The sequence below is a fragment of the Mandrillus leucophaeus genome, unplaced genomic scaffold (assembly GCF_000951045.1).
Source record: "Mandrillus leucophaeus isolate KB7577 unplaced genomic scaffold, Mleu.le_1.0 Scaffold36, whole genome shotgun sequence".
Classification (NCBI taxonomy): Eukaryota; Metazoa; Chordata; class Mammalia; order Primates; family Cercopithecidae; genus Mandrillus; species Mandrillus leucophaeus.
The window spans coordinates 3,559,114-3,582,094 of NW_012103809.1; the positions used below are offsets into that span (position 1 = coordinate 3,559,114).

Consider the following 22,981-nt stretch of genomic DNA (forward strand, 5'->3'; position numbering starts at 1 on the left):
CTCAAGAACAAAGATTGAACAATAATCTGATAGGACAATTAAAGACAATTTAATAATAACCCATGGGTCTAGGTCACCAGTGTCCTGTAATGGAAGACACATGTATAATATAAAATTTTCTCATAGCCACTTTTTAAAAAGTGAAATAAAAAAGGTAAAATTAATTGTAATAATGTATTTTATTATTTTAATATGTCATCAATACAAAAATATTAACTAGATATTTTACATTATTTGTTCATACTATATATTAGTTTGCTACACCTGCCAAAATAAAAATGGCATAGATTGAGTAGCACAAACAACAGAAATTTATTCTCTCAAACTCTGGAGGCTGGAAGTCCCAGATTTAGGTATTACTAGGGTTAGGTTCTTGTGAGGGCTCTCTTCCTGACTTGCAGACAGCCACCTTCTTGCAGTGTGCTCACATAACAGAGAGAGAGCTCTCTGTGTCTTGTCTTATAAAGGCACTATTCCTATGAGGATCCCACCCTTATAAACTCATTTAGGCTTAATTACTTTCTTCCTTCAAACCTCCCATTAGGGGTTAGGGCTTCAACACAAGGATTTTGTGAGGTGGGGAGACACAATTCAATTTATAACATACCAAGTCTTTAAAATCTGATGTGTATTTTACACTTCGAGCACACCTCAGCTTGGACTAAGCACATTTCAAATGTTCAATAGCCACAAGTGGATTGTGGCTGCTGTCTTAGACAGTGCTGACCTCAATAAATGGTTATTGGCTTCAGAAGTCAGAACAACTCTGAAACTGAGAATTGTGGAGCTAGAGCCAAGAGCCTGATCTTTAGGTAGAAGGCAGTTACCCTTCTAGAAGGCCAGGAAGAAGCCTGGCCAGAGGCCAAGGTTCATCTGCAGGCAGCCAGGGAAACTGATGACACACTGCTTAGGAGAAAATAATTAGTCTTTAAAACCCAACAGTCAGTTTCCAAAGTTTGTGGACGAAATTGGCAGCCAAAGCTTAATGAAACATTTTTCTTCAGCTAAGAAAAGAATAGCAAGATTTCTGGATGTGACTCGCTACAAGGTGTGTGCAGGCTCACCCCGCTCCCAGCTCAGCCACTGTAAGCTCCTGGGGGACTCCAACCACAGGCATGGGCTTGGGGGGGTTCTCTGGTGACTTGCCTTTATGAGGGAATTGGTATGACTGGCATTCATCATAGGCAAGCATAAACAACATTAAAGCACACCAAATCCTGCCATGTTACATTCTGTTCACCAAAACTGCAGGCAAACCAAAAACAAACAAACAAAAAAAGATGTTGAAATAAGGAAACAATGCCTTAAGGAAAAAAAAATTCCCTTGATTTTCACAAAGTAACAACAAACAATAAAACAAACAATAAATAAATAAACTTCAAGGATAAAAATTATTATCCTTTTAAATATAAAATCACACCTGCAGCAAGAAAAACGCAAGTCATACATATAACAGATACCAAAACCCAAGAAAATCAAGAAAAACATTTCAATTCAGAACATTGTCATGGCTCATTGAGCAGCTGATACATTCTGTAAGAGTTCTCCATTCGCTTAGTCATTTTCAATTCTATCTGTGGACTCTTAAAGGTGTTCTTTTCCCATGATGGTAATAGTAACTCTCAGGGACCCACCTAGGCTTTGACCTGCCAGAGGCAAAATTGTGTCTAGTGTCTTTGGCAGCTCCAACCTCTCCTTCCTGGGACTCCAGCTCCCCTCTGCCCCTCACACCGCTTTCTGGACCTTTAGTTTTTACTGTCCTAGACGGGTAATCCAATAGGCACATTTGCCCATAAACGTTAACAGCTGCGGTAGAATCTGTTCTTTGCCTGCTCTATAAACCTCCTTTTTTCTGGTAGCAGCCTGCTTTCTCTGGGGAACTATCCCATCCTCACTCTGCCTGCGGTTGAGGTGGAACTGACTCCACCTTCAGAATCCAGGGTGGACCCATGACTGAGCACCCAAGCCGTGTGCTCCATCCGTTGGCCACAGTGACAGTTTAGGAAAGGGCATGTAAACAAAGTCAACCAAGTAAGCAGTTCCCTCCGGAACATCTCCAAAGGCCACAAGGAAAACACTGCTCTCCTTCTACTGGTGCTGCTGAGAGAACCATCTTGCCACTATTTGGGGACAAGACTGCCTAAATGAAGTGAGCAGAGCAAAAAACAGATTCAAGAGATGGGGAGATGTGTCCTCCTGACATGGCTCCAGTACCTGGTTCCAATGATCCAGGTTTCTGATTAAGCCTCTTTGAGCTGGGTTTTCTGTCACTTGCAACCAAGAGTCTTGACAAATAGAGTACTATCCTAATTTAACCTCTTCGGAATAAACATCCCTCCTACCTCCCCGCCCCCAATATCACCACCACTCCCAGAAGAGAACAAGGCTTAACTACAAAGGAAGAGATCCCCAATGAGGGGAATTTAGGCACCTATGGTAAATTAACAAAACTGATAGTTACAGGCAGCAAGTTTTTCCAGCATCCATACAGCTTCTAAAAACATTACATAGGTAACAGCTCATACTGTCTCAGTAAGGCCAATTTTGCTGTTTTGCCTTCTCGGTCTACTGAGTTTTCCTTTAGTTATTTGAGTTCAGAGCCGAAAACATCTCAATAAGCCAGATGCTTTCCATTAAAACAGGCCAGGGTTGGGTTCTCACAACCGTGAGATGAAACAACTATGTCTCCCTCCTACTGAATTATCCTCCCAACCATTGAATAACTTCATCTTCATGACATCTCTTCCTCATAATGTCCTTCTCTACCTCATTTCTCCTGGTGCACACATCCTCTCAGCTTCACTTTCCAAACCTAACTGCTGATTTTCTTCATTTCAGGATGCAATTTTTCAGGAATGAGACTCCAACCAACGCAGTTCTTCCCTATTTGTGCAAAACAGGTCAGGACCCAGGCCAGCCATGGGTTGGCTGCTTTTGGATCAGCTGCCCCTCTCTGGTCCAAACAGCCTGGCCAGTAGGGGCCATATGTCTGCCTTGGTCCGTCCATTATTGTGAGTGGGCTGGTCATCCTTAACTGAGGCCAGGATTAGGTCAGACACTCTACAATTGTCCAAACTGTGCCCCAAACACTATACCCACTAACACTGTTTAATCAATCATTCATCTGAAATGCCCTTCCATCCATTTTCTCCATTTGAAACCTCATCCTTAATAAAATCCAATTTAAACATTACCTACACTATCAAAACTTCCCCAAATCTCCTAATGGTTATAAACCTCTCCTTTTTATGCAATCCCAAAGCACATGGTGTCTTTAATTTAGTATTATCACACTATCCTAGATAGTAAACATTTGGAGATGTTTCTTAGTATTTTTCTGGATTGTAGATTTCTTAAAGACCAGGACCATAGCATTTATATTTTGTTTCCCACAGTATACCTCATAGAGACCTTAAAAACAGTGATATTCAGTAAAAAGTAAAATTAAATTAAATTCCAAATAGTTACTAAATTGTAAGAACAGTTTTGGACATGCAATATAGTTAGTTATTGCCTTGACTTCTTTCCACTGAGCCCAGATTGTCCCTAAAATATACCCCATTCCTATTACACTGTGTGTTCTTTTGCAGGTTTCAAGTCCCTCTACTTCCTCCAGGATTCAGTCAGTTCTTTCCCAAATCCCTCAGGTTACTCTATCCTACTCTATCTAAAAGCCCCAACCACTATGCCTCAATTTCAGTTGGAACAACCTGGCCGTCAAGATGTCCAGGGCTTAGAGATCAGCTCACAACCACATCTATTTAAGCTTCCTAAGCAGCAAAATCCAGTGAGCCTCTGCTTTCTAAGTTCTTAAATTCAGACTTTTTATTCAGAAAAACTTGTACATGTGATTTGCAACAATAAAATGAACTTTTGCCTTTTCACAAAAATGTGAAATGGGCTTAAGTTAGTCCAAAACCCAATAAACAGTTCTGTTTTTTATATGATAAAACATCCAGCACTTTTGCATGACAAATCAAACAATCTGGAATTTGCTTTGAAGGCTAAACTTAACTTAATAATTTTAACTTACTAAGCTGGAAAATAATACTCCCAATTGTTAAAAAATCTTAAAAGAGCTTCTACCATTAGAGCTTTCATAAAACAGTAAAGTGTCCTCCAGTCTTCCAGATCTAGAAATACCCACAATTCTTGATTATTCAAGAAACTAGGCCAGACGCGGTGGCTCACGTCTGTAATCCCAGCACTTTGGGAGGCCGAGGCGGGCAGATGACCCGAGGTCAGGAGTTCAAGACCAGCCTGGCCAACATGGAGAAACCCCATCTCTACTAAAAATACAAAAATTAGCTGGACGTGGTGGCGCATGCCAATAATCCCAGCTACTCGGGAGGCTGAGCCAGGAGAATCACTTGAAACTAGGAAGCGGAGGTTGCAGTGAACAAAGATCATACCACTGCACTCCAGCCTGGGCAACAGAGCAAGACTCCATCTCAAAAAAAAAGAAAAAAAAAAAGAAAAGGGCCAGGCGCGGTGGCTTATTCTTGTAATCCCAGCACTTTGAGAGGCCAAGGTAGGTGGATCACCTGAAGTCAAGAGCTCAAGACCAGCCTGACCAACGTGGCAAAATCCCGTCTCTACTAAAAATACAAAAATTAGCCAAGTGTGGTGGTGGGCACCTGTAATCCCAAGTACTCAGGAGGCTGAGGCAGGAGAATTGCTTGAACCCGGAAGGCAGAGGTTGCAATGAGCCAAGATCGTGCCATTGCACTCCAACCTGGGCGACAGTGCAAGACTCCGTCTGAAAGAAAAGAAAAGAAAAGAAAAGAAAAGAAAAGAAAAGAAAAGAAAGGAAAGGAAAAGAAAAGAAAAGAAAAGAAAAGAAAAGAGAAAAGAAAAGAAAAGAAAGGAAAAGAAAAGAAAAGAAACGAAACTATTATCTAACTTGTGGATTTCCTGGTCTTCAGTTTCATATTCTTTCTTCATGCTTGCTTTCTCCCTTTTGACCCCTTCTGGCAAAGGTTGAGTAAAACAAAGTGAGATGAAAAATTAAATAAAAATTGAAAACATGCTGCATCACAGTCATTAGTTTCATTATGGACACTAACTCTTCCTTGGCCCTTTTTCACTGAAAAAGTGCATTCCACGTAACACTTCCTGCTAAGATCATGCTGTTCCACTGGGGCACATGATGTTATTGACCCACTCTGCTGACTCCATGTCTCAGTGACTCTATTCCCAAAGTGTTCATCAAGCATTCTGCCTTTTATTTTTAAAGTAAGCTTGGGTGGGAAAGTGCTTTCAACACAGTGGATGATAAAGAGCTATCAAGAATTCATGCTCGGGCATCTAATTTGATTTTAACCTAAATGCCCTTCAGTGGTAGACTGGATAAAGAAAATGTGGTACATATACACCGTGGAATACTATGCAGCCATAAAAAAGGAGGAGATCATGTCCTTTGCAGGAACATGGATGGAGCTGGAGACCGTTATTCTTAGCAAACAAATGCAGGAACAGAAAACCAAATACCACTTGTTCTCACTTATAAGTGGGAGCTGAATGATGAGAACACATGGACACAGAGGAGAACACCACACTGGAGCCTATCAGAGGGGGGAGAGTGGAGGGTAGCAGGAGGGAGAGGATCAGAAAAAATAGCTAGTGGATACTCAGCTTAATAACCAGATGGTGAAATAATCTGTGCAACAAGTTTACCATATAACAAACCTGCACACGCACCCCTGAACTTAAAACTAATCCTTTTTCTTTTTTTTTTTTTTTTTGAGATGGAGTCTTGCTCTGTCGCCCAGGCTGGAGTGCAGTGGCGCGATCTCGGCTCACTGCAAGCTCCGCCTCCTGGGATCACACCGTTCTCCTGCGTCAGCCTCCCCAGTAGCTGGGACTAGGCGTCCGCCACCATGCCCGGCTAATTTTTTGTATTTTTAGTAGAGATGGGGTTTCACCGTGTTAGCCAGGATGGTCTTGATCTCCTGACCTCTTATCCTCCCGCCTCGGCCTCCCTAAGTGCTGGGATTACAGGCTTGAGCCACTGCGCCCGGCGAAAATTCATGAAAAAATATTCATGTAAAAAAATTTCAATAAAAAAAATTCATGTTCTAGTTTTCCAGGCTATTTTTACCTTACAAAATAGACTCAGTCATTTTTAAAAGACAAAAGTCCAACTGTTTGAAAAGCAAAGTCCATGCAAGAGAATGCAATGTTAAGGTCAGATACCTGAAAACTTCCACCTGAGGATTATATTTTGAGACCTGCCGCCTTTATATGCAGCAGTCCTCAAATCTTTTGACCTCAGCATCTCTTTAACATGTATAGAGGACCCCCAAAGAGCTTTTGTTTATGGAAATTATACCTATTGATATTTATCATATTAGACATTAAAAGAGAAGTTTTAAAATTTTTTCATCCATTAAATAACCCAAAGTAACTATAGTGAATACATTACATATTAACACAAATGACATACATTTTATTGTAAAAAATAACTATTTTCCAAAACCAAAGAAAATTTGCAGTGTCATTGTTTTACATTGTTTGCAAATCTTATATGATATCTTTACGAAATACCTTGCTTAATAGAAGACAGCTGGATTTTCCTATCTGCCTCTGCATTTAATGTGTTGTGACGTGTTGTTGTGGCTGAAATAGCTGAAGAAAACTTGGCTTCATACAGATACAACTGAAAAAAGAAGGACCTTGCCTACGCTCTGAAAGGCACACGTTTGAGGACCACTGGGGTGGTGATATAGCTACACATGTGACACAGCTCTCATTGTGTAATTCAAATCCAGGCTTTTGTGTTCTTACTTCAGCCGAGCTTCCCTGATGGGCTTTGAAGGGGGCAATCCTGCGTTTGAAAGCTGCCTCCATCCCCCTGACTATGTGTTTTTGGACAGGATACTTTATTCCATCTGTAACTGAAGTTGTTGGAAGGATCTGAGAATGCCTGACATTCTTAGTTGATACAGTAGGCACTTCCTAAATGCGCATTTTCTTTCTTTTTCTCTCACCCTTCTGTATGGTAGACACACCTGACAGCGATAAGTTAACTTAAGCATACCCTAATAATGACCCTGCATGGCCCTGCAGTTGAATGCGTGTTCGGAGTTCCAAGCTAAGGAATTCGGGAGTGGCCAACGCAGAGTTTCATTCCTTATCTATGAGGAACATCTAAGCCCCGGGGCCATTCCATCCCATAAAACATGGGTATACAGGGGATGGAAGCCCTCTGTTTTGGGTTAAATGAAGGTTGCCAGGTGGTTGTTAGAGGGAGGGTGCTGAGTGAAAAATGCTGTGTAAACCACATGCTCTTTGCAACCAGTTGTGATGCTGCCTAGGCTGCTGCTACTGGACTGTAGGTAAGGTGGTTCTCCTGTACAGTCACCTCCACTGGATTGTAGGTAAGGCAGTTCTCCCGTGCAGTCACCACAACTGGACTGTAGGTAAGGCAGTTCTCCCGTACGGTCACAACTGTATTGTAGGTAAGGTGGTTCTCCTGTACAGTCACCACAACTGTACTGTAGGTAAGGCAGTTCTCCTGTACAGTCACCACCAATGGACTGTAGGTAAGGTGGTTCTCCTTACAGTCACCACCAATGGACTGTAGGTAAAGTGGTTCTCCTGTACAGTCACCATCACTGGACTGTAGGTAAGGTAGTTCTCCTGTACTGTCACCACAACAATACTGTAGGTGAGGCAGTTGTCCTGTACAGTCACCACCAGTGTACTATAGGTAAGGTGGTTATCCTGTACAGTCACAACTGTACTGTAAATAAGGCAGTTCTCCTGTACAGTCACAACTGTACTGTAGATAAGGTGGTTCTCCTGTACAGTCACCACCAATAGACTGTAGATAAGGTGGTTCTCCTGTACAGTCACCATCACTGAACTGTAGGTAAGGTGGTTCTCCTTACAGTTGTCACCAATGGACTGTAGGTGAAGTGGTCTTCCTGTACAGTCGCCACTATTGGACTGTAGGTAAGGCAGATCTCCTCTACAGTCACTGTCACTGGAGTGTAGGTAAGGCCATTTTCCTGTACAATCACTGCCACGGGACTGTAGGTAAGGCAGTTCTGTCTAGCCCACTACCACTGGACTGTAGGTAAGGTGGTTCTCCTGTCTAGACAGCTGCCACTGGACCACCTTGTCTGTAAGTTTCCTGCTAATCAAACTCCATGTCTCATTTGTTGGGTCTGGGTCTCTTCTTTGGCCTCTTCAACCTGGTGCCATCACTATTGAAACTAATCCCAGGACACATTCTGGGATGGTTAATTTCAGGTGTTAGCGTGACTGGACCACGGGATGCTCAGAGTCTGGTTAAACATTATTGTGGATGTGTCTGTGTGGGTGTTTCTGGGAGAGGTTAGCACTCAAATGGGTGGACTGAGTAAAGTAGATTGTCCTCCCGATGGTGGATGGGTTTCATTCAACCCATCAGGGCCTGAACAGAGCAAAGAGGCAAACAAAGGAGGAATTCTCTGTCTCTGCTAGATTACTTCAGCTAGGACATTGGTCTTTTCCTGCCCTTGGTCTGGGACTTACACCATCAGCACTCCTGGTTCTCAGCCTTTGGACTTGGACTGGAATTATATTAATACCGCCAGCTTTTCTGCATCCCCAGATTGCAGACAGCAGATCGTGGGACTTCTCAGTCTCCATAATTGCATGAGCCAATTCCTTGTAAACCTCACGTGATGGATGGATGGATAGATAGATAGATAGACAGATAGATAAATAGATCTATAGAGCATATTCTATTGGTTCTGTTTCTCTGCAGAACCGTGATAAATATACCTTCTCTTTACCTTTTTTCCTCTGCTAATGTTCTGATCACTAACAAAACACAACTCTTGTCATGGGCATTTGTTTAATAGCAGGCATTTGTGGTTTGCTGCCCACTATCCACACCTGTTCCTTCTGGTTACAGAGCCGAGTTTTCACTTGAGAAGTTTGGATGGTGGTGTCCCAGTTCCAACCAATAGACCATGATAGTCTTACTTTAGTCCAGATCGGCCATCTGCCTGGCAAGATGATTTCTTCAAGGATAACATGAACCCAGCCAAAGAAAAGTTACCACTCTTCTTTTGGACTTGATAGTGGGAGGACAAGAGGCAGAGGGGTGTAGGTTGCTTCAGCCTCCTTGACCCGTGAAAAGAGTCACTGGGTGAAGGCAGCTGGCACCTACAGAAAGCACAGACAAGACAGAAATCTCGTGGATGTTGTTAGAGGTTTAAAGCAGACTCTACCCCAAATCAGAGCTTCCACAGGCTTCCAGTTATGTGAGCCAACACACTGTTTCTGCCAAGTCTAGTTTGACTTGGGTTTTCTATGACTTTCATCAAGCAGAGTCCTAACTGATATACTCTCCAATATGATTGCTTCAGTGGCATCTCCTAAACTTGGTACCTCAGTGAATAAACTTGAGATAGAGCTGCTGGAGCCATCCAGCCACTACCAATACCCACACATGGGAAAAACCATGAGATGAGGAGAAGAGAATCCCCTCCTAATGACATTGTTTGAGCTGCGAAATCCATCTTAGTATGCTGCCCTGCACTCTCCAATTACGTGTATGCATATGCTGATTTGGGTTTATTTTTCTCTCACCTGTAACCAAAAGATTTCTAACCAAGATATTGGCAGTGCCAGAGACTCTCACATGGTAGTGAATGATTTGCACAACTATTAAAGCCTCAAGAACTACGTAAAAATACCCCTGGACCATTGTGCTAAAATCTTAATACTTGACTTTAGCATAGGTGGTTTACCTAAGGAAATGTTGAGAAAAACAATTTTTGCTCAGCATGGCTTAATACCAAGCCTACTGCCCTTACTTCCATATTTTCCTTGGTTGTTATCACACTACATCATGGGCCTGGAACCTGATAATTTTGCAGACTCTAATATATACTTTGATCTACCTTTCCCCTTTTCCAATTTTCTAGCAAGTCCCCTAAGAGTTTCTTTTTCAAATGACTGGAATTTCCTGAGTGAAATTTGTTCCCTCCGCCTCACTGTAAGCAGGGATGCATTTAGAAAATTCTGATGCATGGAAGGTATTTTTGAAACTTGTAATCTACCAAGAGAAAATATTCTACCACATTTCAGCTAAGCTACTCCCACAGGGCCAGGATCAACTAAATGCAGAGAATTGCCACTTTACATTTCCAACTTAAACTATTCTGCCTGGTCCTCAGCTGTAAGCATGTTTCCCAAAAATAAAGAAGAAAGAAGCTTCTTAGGAGCACCTCCCAGTTCTCCCCTGGTGTAGACAGCCTCCTGGCTTCAGCACAAACTGGGCCTGTAGAAATGGAAGTGAAGTTAGCCCGAGTAATAGAACATCGGGCCATGGAGATAAATCAAGACTGAATTGGATGTTGTGTCTGAATTTTTTGACTTGGCATCACACTCAGCAGATGATTGTCGGTTTCCCATTTCCTTTTGTGCTGTGCTTTCTCAGACCCCACACCAAAAGGAAGCTGATACTCTCTCTCCATCGCTGACACACCACCTTCCTGCCAACTGGGAGGATCCTGGCTTTGTACGGCCTGAGGCTTATACCATTTGGGGTCCCTCTTTCAGAATACAGAATTTAAAATAAAATATTGGAAGTGTCCCATATGAGAGAGAAGCCCTCATGCTTAGGTTTCATTAGCTCCCTGGGAAATCCAGCACTGCCCCTATCCAAGAAGGGGTGGGAGCCTAAGGCATAGAGCAACTTGCACCTGTAGCTACCTCACAAATGCCTTTGACTGCCAAGGAATGGAGCTTTATCTTCGTTGCTATACCTTTCTCTCTGCTCTATCTTGGCTTTTGCATAGAAGAAAGGGAGAGTACTCTGCTTCTCTTGGAAACCAACCATTAGGAAATTCTAAAAACCTGCAGCAACACCCAAGAGAATTCTAGAATGTTCCATGTCAAAGAACCGTTAACAACTATATTATCAAAACTTGCTTTCTAGATAAAGAAACAAAGCTAAAAATGTGCCAAAGGCTGTGCTTTAGCAGAATGTCTAGTCCAGAGGACTAGAACTTAAGTCTTTGCCTGAGAAGAAGCATGCAGGAGCCACAGCCACACCCACATAGCCCCGGATCTGTGCTCTCTCTCAAAGCCCACCCTGTCTTTCAATGATTGCAATGAAAGAGTAATTCTTACTTACACATTTTGAGGAAGTGATCACCACAAATCTGCCCTTTGGGAGAGAAATAAGAGTATTTTAAAGTGTCATAACCAGTTTGAATATCAGCCTAGCCATTTGTTAGCTGCGTAAGGTTGGGATAAGTTACTTAATCATGCTGATTCTTTTGTGTCTTCATTTGTGAAATAAAAATGGTGCACCTGCTTGGCCAGGCTGCAGTGAGTGTGGATATCAACTATTTCCTGCAGTGCCTCTCATTCCAAATGCAGACCATGCAAATGTGTCTGCCTCGGGTCCCTCCCAAAGACCCCTCAATATAAGTATAGAGGTACAGAAAGGAATCTGTCATAAAAATGAAGAGAATAGGACAGTCACCAATACAGACAGTTCAACCAATTTCAACAAATTTCTGGAACATGGAACATGGATAGAGACAGGTAGACAGAAGAAAGAGGTTCAGGAAGCCACTACACTTAAGGGAGGAGAAAAGGATTAGGAGAGAGTCTGCCCAGCAGAACCTCAAGCCCTAAAGAGGGCTCTAGGTCCAGAGTTAGCAGATTTTACCCAGGTGGGAGTGAGAGGTGGGGGGTTAGTGGGGTATCTCTAAATTGTGCACGTGCACCAGCCCAAATCCTCATCCTCATCCTCCTCTTTCCTCCCTTGTTCGCAGAGAGCAAGTTTTCTTTGGAGTAAAACATCAACACTTCTGCAAAGCCAGTGAACAAATTATCTGAGGAAAGCTAATGCTTTACTAGGGGGATTGACTCTGACATCCCTGATACAGTTTGGCTGTGTCCCCACCCAAATCTCATCTTGAATTGTAGCTCCCATAATCCCCACATGTCATGGGAGGGAGCTGGTGGGAGGTAACTGACTCATGGGAGCAGGTTTTTCCTGTGCTGTTCGCATGATATTGAATCAGTCTCACAAGATCTGATGGTTTTATAAAGGGCAGTTCTCCTGTACATGCTCTCTTGCCTGCCGCCATGTAAGATGGGCCTTTGCTCCTTCTTCACCATCCACAATCATTGTGAGGCCTCCTCAGCCATGTGAACTGTGAGTCCATTAAACCTCTTTTTCTTTATACATTACCCGGTCTCGGGTATTTCTTCATAGTAGTATGAGAGCAGACTAATACAATACCTGAATAAGACCTTCCCATAAAAGAAGTATGCCAGCTTCCCAATGAGAAGTCATTGCACATCCACACGATGGATGAAACCCAAACCAACCACCCCAAGCTTTCGTCTTAGGTGAAGACATACAACCAAGGACCACCAGCACTAGAAAAAGAACACAGCAACAACAACAACAAAAGATCAAGATAACTCAGCAAAATAACTAACCCAGACGAAACAGAAAATTGCAGAAGAGACGCTTTTAAAGAATCCATTTCTTATAAAGAGAGATCAAAGATGCATCTAGAAAATAATGATAAGAAGCTATGAAAAAGGAACAGAGAACAAGAAATAAATTTTGAGGAATTAAAAGTGTAATTGCTTAGATTAAAAAGAAAAGTCAGGTTTCTAAAATAAAGTTGAGGAACTCTCCCAGAATATACACGGTAAGATAAATAAGATAGGAGACTAGAAAAGTCATTCAGGAGATCTAACATTTAACTAGCAGGAGTCTGAAAAAACTACCAGCGGAAAGAACAGAAACCAGTAATATTTTAATTGATGACCTTAAGGGAAGAAGGAATAAACAAACAGAGCAGGCTGAGCACTGTGACTCACGCCTGTAATCCCAACACTTTGGAAGGCCAAGGCAGGCGGATCACTTGAGGCTAGGAGTTTGAGACCAGCCTGGGCAACGTAGTGAGACTCTGTCTCTACAAAAAATTTAAAAATTAGCTGAGCATGATGAGGCACATCTGTGGTCCCAGATACTTGAGAGATTGAAGCAGGAGGATCACTTGAGCCCAGGAGTTAAAGACTGCACCTCCACTGCACTCCAGCCTGGATGACAGAGCAAGACCCTGTCTCCAGAAAAAAAAAAAAAAGAAAGGAAGCAAAGGAGCAGAAGGCTGCTGAATTGAGATCTTAGGAGTCTCAAGCTCTTAGATACCATTTACATTGTTACCACTGATACCATGATATTGTTACCATATACACATATTACAGGTGACCCTTGAACAATGGGGAGACTAGGGGGAGCAATCCCCCGACAGAGTTGAAAATCCACACATAACTCCCCTAAAACCTAACAACTAATAGAGGACAGTTGACTAAAAGCCTTACCAATAACATAAATAGGTGATTAACACATATTATATATATCATATGTATTATATGCTGTATTCTTACAGTAAAGTAAACTCAAGGAAAAAATGATTTAAAAATCATCAGAGAAAATGTGTTTACTATTCATGAAGCGGAAGTAGATCACCTTCCTCGTCATCTTCACGTTGAGTAGGCTGAGGAGGAGGAGGCAGAGGAGGGGTTGGTCTTGCTGTCTCGGGAGTGGCAGAGGCAGAAGAAAACCCATGCATCAGTGGACCCTCGCAAGTTCACACTCGTGTTTTTCAAGGGTTAACTGTACTTTGATACTGGTAAACAGCATATTCCCAATAACTGAAATGTATTATGTGTCCATTTCCACTCTGGAAAGGTGTCAGGACCGAGGGTATCTCTTGGAGAATTTAGAACTTTCATCTTTGTCGCCTTCCAAGCTGCCCCTCAAATAAATACACATCCAAGTCAAGTCAACATGATTTCTACATGAAAGCTACTTCAAGACAAGTCCTCAAATTCTTACTCCCTTTTCTAATTAAATTGCCAGCCCACCCTCTTTCAACATAGAGACCGTAGAGTCATCTGTGCTCTGACCTCCCCAGCTGGCCTCAGCTCTCTTCACCCAGTTGTTTTAGGGACACGTACTAACCTGACTCACTCCCCACTGCAACTCCACCATCTGAAACAATTTATCCAACCTCTGTTCAATTTCCCTCCATTCATGCAAAGCCAGGGGACTAATCTTTCTCAATAAGTAGGCAGGTTCCCTCTAGCAAGGGCTAAATTATAACAAGAGTTACCTCTGCTAAGGAGTCATTTTATGCTAGACACTTTCTAAATGTTTCCTCTAATCACCCACCATTCTGTGAATAGATATTATAGTATTACCCTCAATTTTAAATGGATAAATCTGAGGTTTCAGGGGGTTAAATAATTTGCCCAAGGACAAAAAGTAAGTGGAGGAGCAAGAATTTTTACCTAGGGTTACCTGACTTCAAAGCCCATACTTTTACATTTCACCACAGCCCTGCCCTAATAATTTATATTTGCATTTTATTTTATGGGCACATTTATATATTAACCCAGTTTTATTAATTGAACAACCATATGATAGAAGTTACTAGCCCCATTTTACAGGTGAGAACATTGAGGCCCAAATAAGTTAATGATTTGCTGTTGATCACATGATGCATTCGGTGCCCACTGATTCTTTTTTTTATTATTATTATTATACTTTAAGTTTTAGGGTACATGTGCACAACGTGCAGGTTTGTTACATATATATACATGTGCCATGTTGGTGTGCTGCACCCATCAACTCGTCAGCACCCATCAACTCGTCATTTACATCAGTTATAACTCCCAATGCCATCCCTCCCCCGTCCCCCCTCCCCATAATAGGCCTCGGTGTGTGATGTTCCCCTTCCCAAGTCCAAGTGATCTCATTGTTCAGTTCCCACCTATGAGTGAGAACATGCGGTGTTTGGTTTTCTGTTCTTGCGATAGTTTGCTGAGAATGATGGTTTCCAGCTGCATCCATGTCCCTACAGAGGACACAAACTCATCCTTTTTTATAGCTGCATAGTATTCCATGGTGTATATGTGCCACGTTTTCTTAATCCAATCTGTCACTGATGGACATTTGGGTTGATTCCAAGTCTTTGCTATTGTGAACAGTGCCGCAATAAACATACGTGTGCATGTGTCTTTATAGCAGCATGATTTATAAACCTTTGGGTATATACCCAGTAATGGAATGGCTGGGTCATATGGTATTTCTAGTTCTAGATCCTTGAGGAATCGCCATACTGTTTTCCACAATGGTTGAAGCAGTTTACAGTCCCACCAACAGTGTAAAAGTGTTCCTATTTCTCCACATCCTCTCCAGCACCTGTTGTTTCCTGACTATTTGGGTTGATTCCAAGTCTTTGCTATTGTGAACAGTGCCGCAATAAACATACGTGTGCATGTGTCTTTATAGCAGCATGATTTATAAACCTTTGGGTATATACCCAGTAATGGAATGGCTGGGTCATATGGTATTTCTAGTTCTAGATCCTTGAGGAATCGCCATACTGTTTTCCACAATGGTTGAAGCAGTTTACAGTCCCACCAACAGTGTAAAAGTGTTCCTATTTCTCCACATCCTCTCCAGCACCTGTTGTTTCCTGACTTTTTAATGATTGGTGCCCACTGATTCTTAAAACTACAAGGACCTGTTTTTATGCCACTTTTCATCTCAATTTTCATCATTTGACATTGTACCCTTAGGGTGCATCTAGTGTCACTACAACTGTGACTTTTTGGTTTCTGCTACCCATTGTTTCACGGCCATACTCTTCATTCTATCATCCCACATGATCTTCAGTCTGGTCACAATGCACACCCTTCATCCCTGCCAGGCAGGTCTCCTGGCCGTGCACCCACACTTGCTAAGCTTGTCCCCATCTTTAAACCTATGCCTGGGCTCACTCCCTCCTGGGACATTGTGTCTTTTATCTGCCCAAATTGCCCCCATTATTTCAATGCCCATCTCAGATTCCAGGTGAATGTCTATCTCTCCTATCCCTGATAGCCCATAGTGTAGGTATTCACTGTCCTGCATGTTGAGCATTTATAGTTTTCAATCAGAACCCCCGCCCTGCTTATGTTTATTTATCCCCCATGAAGGCTTTGTGCTCAAACCTGCAGTAGCTCTCTGAAGTCAAGGATGAAAACACATATTTCTTTGTATGTCCCCCGTGCCCAGTACTTTGGGCCTACAAGGTGCATAGCTCCTAGAAAATGCTCAAGAAACCCATGAGGAACTAAACATACAGCTTTTTTGAGTTGTTCATCCCCAAGTCAAGCATCTCTCTTCCCCTGTTATTCAACTTCTCTTGAAAGCTTGCCAGGTCCTCGTGACTTTCCTTTGAGTCATTCGCTTCTCTCCCCCACATTTTCCAGGCTTATTTTTTCCACTGACCTGGTGTTCTGATGTGCCCCGTGCATATTCCTCATTTGTCTTTACTTTCTGCTCTTTCACAAAGCAAAATGTGAAATGATCCATGCTTTCACTGGCAAAGTTCAATCTTGGGTTTTCTTCCCCCTCCTAACTGAACCATTCATGTGGAGGAAGCTTTTGATCCAGGATTCAGATACTCAGTCACATTTTACATAACCAGAAACCATGCTAGGTGGTTATGTAAACTCTGTTTTTGACTTGAATAGCCAGACAACAGTCTTTACAATTTAGGTTAAAGCATGTTGTCAGCTTCCATTCATTTCTGATGGCCTGAGTGTCAATGTTATCCCACAATAGTGCTGTCAAAGAGATTCATGAGTGTATCAGGGGAGAATATTTGAAGACAAAAAGAAAAATATTTTAGACCATTTTTGTGTAATGTGTTGTCATTATCATATAATATGCCTAAGAAGAGATTAAGTTTGCTCGTACAGTTTAGTGAACAATAGTTAGAAAAGAGGTAACAGCCGGGCGCGGTGGCTCACGCCTGTAATCCCAGCACTTTGGGAGGCCAAGGCGGGCGGATCACGAGGTCAGGAGATCGAGACCATCCTGGCTAACACGGTGAAACCCCGTCTCTACTAAAAATACAAAAAATTAGCCGAGCGTGGTAGTGGGCGCCTGTAGTCCCAGCTACTCGGGAGGCTGAGGCAGGAGAATGGCGTGAACCCGGGAGGTGGAGCTTGCAGTGGGTCGAGATCACGCCACTGCACTCCACCCTGGGTGACAGAGCGAGACTCCGCCTCAAAAAAAAAAAAAAAAAGAAAGACAAAACGTAACATAGATGAGGTAGCCCACTACAAAGCAAGGCAGAGGGTCAACATTCTAGGAAAGTGCCTTCATTTATAATAAAATGTCCAGACGAGTGGCCACTTCTTTAGATACTGATGAACTAAGTGACCTTTTGCTGTTATAAATAACCTTTTATTTTGGCAGGGACGGCTTTCTAACATACACTTACTATCACTTAGCTTTGAGAATTCAGGATATTTCTGGAAGGACATGGCAACAAGAGGAAGAAGCATGGAGAAACTGAGGAATCAAAACACAAACTGGCCTGTCATGCACTCTTGGGGCGGGGCGGGGAGCCACTTCAAGTTTTGAACCAAATGTCCCGTCTTTAGTTCCTGGCTTCCTCAGGTTGCTTTGTCCTGAGGTCTTTGCCCTTGAAAGTTACACCTTTGGCGTCTCCAAAGTACTTGATGTACACGGAGACTTACTTAAGCTCTTGTCAACAGGTTTCCGCCTGAAACGGTCGGCTCGTCCATTTTCTTCCTAGGATCATGTAAACATCACATGCCACAGTTTCGTGCTGTGGGACTTGACCATTTGATCAAACCACTATAAGGGAGGTATGCCACGTGGTTTCTAGCCTAATCTGACAAGGTAGAGGTCAATGTGGCCTCAGTCATAGTTTGCCTACCCTGGGGACATTTACCTAGTGATTAGTGAGAGGAACCTACGTTTTTGTACTTTGAAGGGGATAAGGGTGTAAGCTACCACCTTGGAGATTCTGCCTGATGACGCAGAATTTTTAGAAATCTTTCAGACTGATTAATGAACCAAGCTCACTCATGCTTCCTGGCCAGTCACCTTAGTGAGCAAAAGTTCTCTTCCAAAATTAAAAAATATCATTCCCTATAGCGATCGCTGAAAAGCTTTTAAGGGCTAATATAATAACATAGACTTATGTCAAAAATCTTCTCAGCTGAAGTTGTTAAATTTAAAATCAATCCGAACATTTGCCAAGCAAAATTGGGATAGATTTGACAATAAGATATTTAAATTTCTTTATATCAAACCAAAAAATAGTAATAATTCCACAAATGAAAAAAATCTTCAGAGCTGCTATGTCAGAAAGTTGCTTAATATTTCTACCATATGAGGAGTTTATACATGTCAATAAGAAAAACACTAATATATCAATAAGTAAGTAAGTTAAGGATAGGAACGATTTTACAAAAAAGAAAGTTTAGCAATAGTAAGCATAACAATTATTAATCTCAAAAATTATCGAAGAAATTTAAATTAAAAATATTAGCCATTTTCCTTCATCACATACTCATTTTTTAAATAATAACTTAGTAAGAGTTTTCTAAAACAGGTGATGTCACATATTTTTGGCATGAAAATGTCTTATAGCAGCTTTGGAAAGAATTTCAGCAAAAATCATCAAGGATTTAGGAATTTTATTTCTGAGAATTTATCCCAAGGAAAAAAGCTTAAAATTGGGAAGGGGGAGTTCTATGCACGCATGTTTACTAAAGTGTTCTTTGAGGAAGAGACAGATTGCATAATTTAAAATTTTTTTGTGATTTCTAAAAAATTGAGAACAGTTAACACTTTTGAGCACTTACACTGTCCCTGAAACTGTCCTAAAGGTTTATGTGATTGAATCATTTACTATCATAAAAACCCTATTGAGGTTTGTACTATTGTTATCCAATTTTACAGATGAGGAAACCAAGACACGGAGAGGCTCAATAACTTGCCTCAGGTTACATAGTAAGTGATGGGGCCAGAATTGGCATCAGGAGCTAATTCTCAACTACTCACTTATATTCCCTCTCTCATTGTATAATATTTTCATTGTAGAGAACTTTAAAAAGACATGTAAACATAACAAAATTTAAATTCGTTCATAATAACCAGAGATAACTAGTAGTTTGTTCCTTTTAGTCATTTTGATAAGCATTTGTCAAATCCGATTACACAATTCCATCTCATGCTACATTTATTCAAAAAAATATTTTGAGAATTTTCCGTCCTCTTCTACAATTACTTGTGTTCCACTTGATATAGATGTTATAGCGGTATAAGATGAGTTGATTAGCCTCTACTTTTAATTACTATATTCAATGCATTAAACAGCTTTATACATAAATCTTTGTATCAACTTTTCATTTCTGAAAACAGAACTTTGTTTTTGAGGACAAATGCCTTTCTTAAAAAGTATACAATTTTTAAGGATACTTAACATATTTTTTGACATTACTTTGCTGTTATTCTTTTTTATCTCTTTTTTTGTTTTTTTTTTTTTTAATTTATTTATTTCAGTGGGTTTTGGGGGAACAGGCGGTGTTTGGTTACATGAATAAGCTCTTTAGTGGTGATTTCTGAGATTTTGGTGCACCCATTACCCAAGCAGTGTACACAGTACCCAATGTGTAGTCTTTTATCCCTCACCACCCCCACCCTTCCCACTGAGTCCCCGAAGTCTATCTTAGCAGTCTTATGCCTTTGCGTCCTCATAGCTCAGCTCCCACATACTATGTTTGGCTTTCCATTCCTGAGTTCCTTCACTTAGAATAATGGTCTCTAATTCCATCCAGGTTGCTGCAAATGCCATTCTTTTGTTCCTTTTTATGGCTGAGTAGTATTCCAAGGTATACGTATACCACATTTTCTTTCTCCACTCATTGACTGATGGGCATTTGGACTGGTTCCATATTTTTGCAGTTGTGAATTGTGCTGCTATAAACATGTGTGCAAGAGCATATTTGACATATTTTCTATTTTTCTTTTCCTTTTTTTTTTTTTAACAGCCCAGAGATCTTTTATTTTGTTAACACCTATGATGCCATGAATTCATAGGGAAGAGGCTCCAGCAGCTCAGGCTCCTTCCCCCAGACTCTCATAAAGTGTGCTTCTCTGGGTGGAGCAGGCTGGTGCTTCAGTTGAACCCGGGCACCATTCTCTTTGGCTTCTTTCTTTTTCTGAACATTTTCCTTCCCGCGTTTCAGGAAGCTAGCTCTGCTCTTAGAGAGTTTAATGTGCTCAGTACGCACATTAATTCTCTTGGCAAGAATCTTGCCCTTAACTTGTTTGTTTACAACAAAGTCAACAGCATGCTGGGGAACATTGTAGCTCTTCCAGTTTAGCCACGGTAACATTTGGGGGCATTCCTTTTTGAACAGGACCCATTCCCTTGATGCCTACAGTGTCATCTTTCTTATAGATTCGCATATACGTGGCCAAAGGAACAACTCCATGTTTTTTAAAAGGCCTAGAGAACATACATTGGGTGCCCCTCCTCTTTCCCTTTGTGTTCGTCATCTTGGCAAATTACTGGAAGATGGCGGTTCCTACCGAAAGGTGATATATTTTCAAAGTGTTGTTCAGAAAATGTTTTATCAATTTATTTTCTTGTTAAGGGTGTCTGACAACCTCTACCCTACCAATATCATTATTGAAAATATTTGCTAATTTAATAGTTTTTAAAAAGCCTCTTGTTGCCATCTTATTTGTCACTTTTTGTTCATTAATAGATATAAACATGTATCATATATCTAGTGGTCACTCAATATTTATTTTTTGTATAATTGCTCATTCATGTCCTTTTCTCAAAATTGGTGTTTCACAGATTGATTATGTAAGATCTCTATCTCTGTATATTAAGGCTATTATTCCATTTACACTTTTTATTACCTATATTTTTAAATGTTTTATTTACTGTCTTACTTATAAACATAAAAATTTGGAAACATGCTAACTCTAAAAGGGAAACAGTAAGTGTGTTACATTCATTTCACGGGATATTATTTATTGAAGAAAATGTTTCTGAAAAGTTATCAATAATATGGGCGAATGTTTATTTCGTGGTATTACAAGAAAATATAGGGAAATGTTGGATGTTCAGTATGATAAAAACAAACCATATGCATATTAAAAGACTGGAAGAAAAACTATTGACAGTGATGATTTTTAGTATTGGGTCTTTCATTGATTTTTTTTCTTTTTTGTCTTTCTTTTGCTTTTTTTTTTTTTTTTAAGAGTAGTATTTTCCACCAGGAAAGAAGCAATGAACTTGAAGAAGAGAGAGAAAAAGAAGAAAAAGGCATTGTAAAAAAAAACAAAAAAAAAAGGGGGGGGCAGGGAGCTAGTACAAAACTGATCTTCTATACAGCGTTTCACTTTCTGAGCTGTATGAGAGATTCCCTAATAAACTTCTTCTCACACTGGAATATCTTGCTCCAAAAAGTAGGAGAGGCACCAGACCATCTGCCTTCCCTCAGCTTCCCTGCTTCTCACCAGGGGTGACCTGGACCAGGTATTTTCACAAACCAGAGGGGCCCATGGAATCCCAGAACACAAGATAGATGGACTTGAGTTCCAGGACCTGAGGATTCTCCATTAATTCCTCTCTGAAGGCAGTTGCACTTGCTGCTGAAGGGCAGCCCAGGGCCCCACCCCGCAGGCCTAGAGGGGGGGGACAGCAACTGGCACACACAGACCCCATGTCTGCCAGCTGTTATCTACCCGGCTACAAAAAGGAGAGAAAGATCCAGGCAGCCGGTTAGCTGACTGCACAAGGAGAGCCACTTACATCCTTTCACTGGATATAAGTTAGTTTTCCTATTGTCTTTTCCCCAGATGAGGTTTTACCATCTCAGGGTATGAGTGCCCTTGGGATAGGAGAATCACTGGCATGTCCACAAGCATCCTTTTTAAGTTGATTGCTGAACCCAAAGCATTTCTCCAAAAATCATGATGTTCCTCAAAAGGAAGAAAGGGAGTTAAGAACAAGAATTTTAATCTGCACATGACTGGGCATGGCACTGGTTCTTAACCCTGGCTGCACAGTGGAATCACATGAGGAACTAATGTATCAAGGATTTTAAAAAGCACCACAGGTGATTCTAACGTGCGGGCAGTTGGGAATCTCTAGGCAAAAGTGATGAGTTAAAGTGATTGAGGAGAAGATCGTTAAATCCGAATAAAGCGCTTGAGAAACAGACTCAGCCCCTCTGGTGGAACTGGAATATGTGTCATCGTGTAATTCAGTTCAAGGGTTTAGTACTTTTTCCATCACTTCGTCTCTTCATCTTACATTATCTTCATCTTGCATCTCTATGAACAACCCTCTTCCTCATTGTCAAAGGCAGCAAAGAAAGGGTTACAATGTCTTGCCCAATGTCCCCTCACTAATACAGGATGAGGCACAGAGAGATTGAATAATATAATGGAAGCCTAAGGCCACAAGCCACAGCCCTAACATCCTTGCTATTAATAGAATGTTGTTTACTTTGGAGTGGAAGAGTTTTTTAATGGAATTGGTGTTATGTGCAGAATAGTGTTAAATCAGTGGAAGATTGAGAAAATATTCGGGGGAAATTTGATGCTACTTTCATTATTAATTTGTAATGGGTCTTTAATATGGCAACAAATGAAAACATCTCTGACTACCTGTTAACCCAATAGAAATAACAAGAGAAATTCAGTGTACTAAACAGCACTTTAAAGACAATTACTAGACATGGATTTACTAGGGAAAATTCTATCGGAAACAAACCCAAACAAAAATTCTATCATTAACAAAGCATATGGCCTGATGTTAAAAGTGTTATGAGGCCAAAAAGAAAGTTCTAATCCTGTAAATATATGAGAAGTTTATCAGCTAATGAATAGAATACAATTGATTCCGTGATTTAAAGTTTAACTAGTAGTTTATTTTATTTACAATTGTATAAAGTGAAAAGGGAAAACAATCAATAAAGAACCTACATGAGAAGAAACAAGAATGGAAAATTTGGTGGTTTAGATGCCTATTTACATGGGAAAATGTTTCAGATCCCCTGGGATGATAAAATGTCTGTTGAAAGAAACATAAAAGGAGGATGATAGGAA

The 22,981-nt window shown here is 41.0% G+C and overlaps 2 protein-coding genes across 2 annotated transcripts in view; both read right to left on the reverse strand.

Moving 5' to 3' along the window:
- LOC105546482 overlaps positions 1-17,658 on the reverse strand; it is a 659,409-nt gene extending 641,751 nt beyond the window's left edge. The window contains exon 1 of the mRNA XM_011989689.1: positions 17,412-17,658. The gene's annotated coding sequence lies outside the window, so the exon portion shown is untranslated. The remainder of the gene's footprint in view (positions 1-17,411) is intronic.
- A 2,268-nt stretch (positions 17,659-19,926) lies between these two features.
- LOC105546483 overlaps positions 19,927-22,981 on the reverse strand; it is a 129,789-nt gene continuing 126,734 nt past the window's right edge. Inside the window, 3 exon segments of the mRNA XM_011989690.1 lie at positions 19,927-20,227; positions 20,229-20,421; positions 21,419-21,553. Coding sequence (XP_011845080.1) covers positions 19,927-20,227; positions 20,229-20,421; positions 21,419-21,553 — 629 coding nt within the window.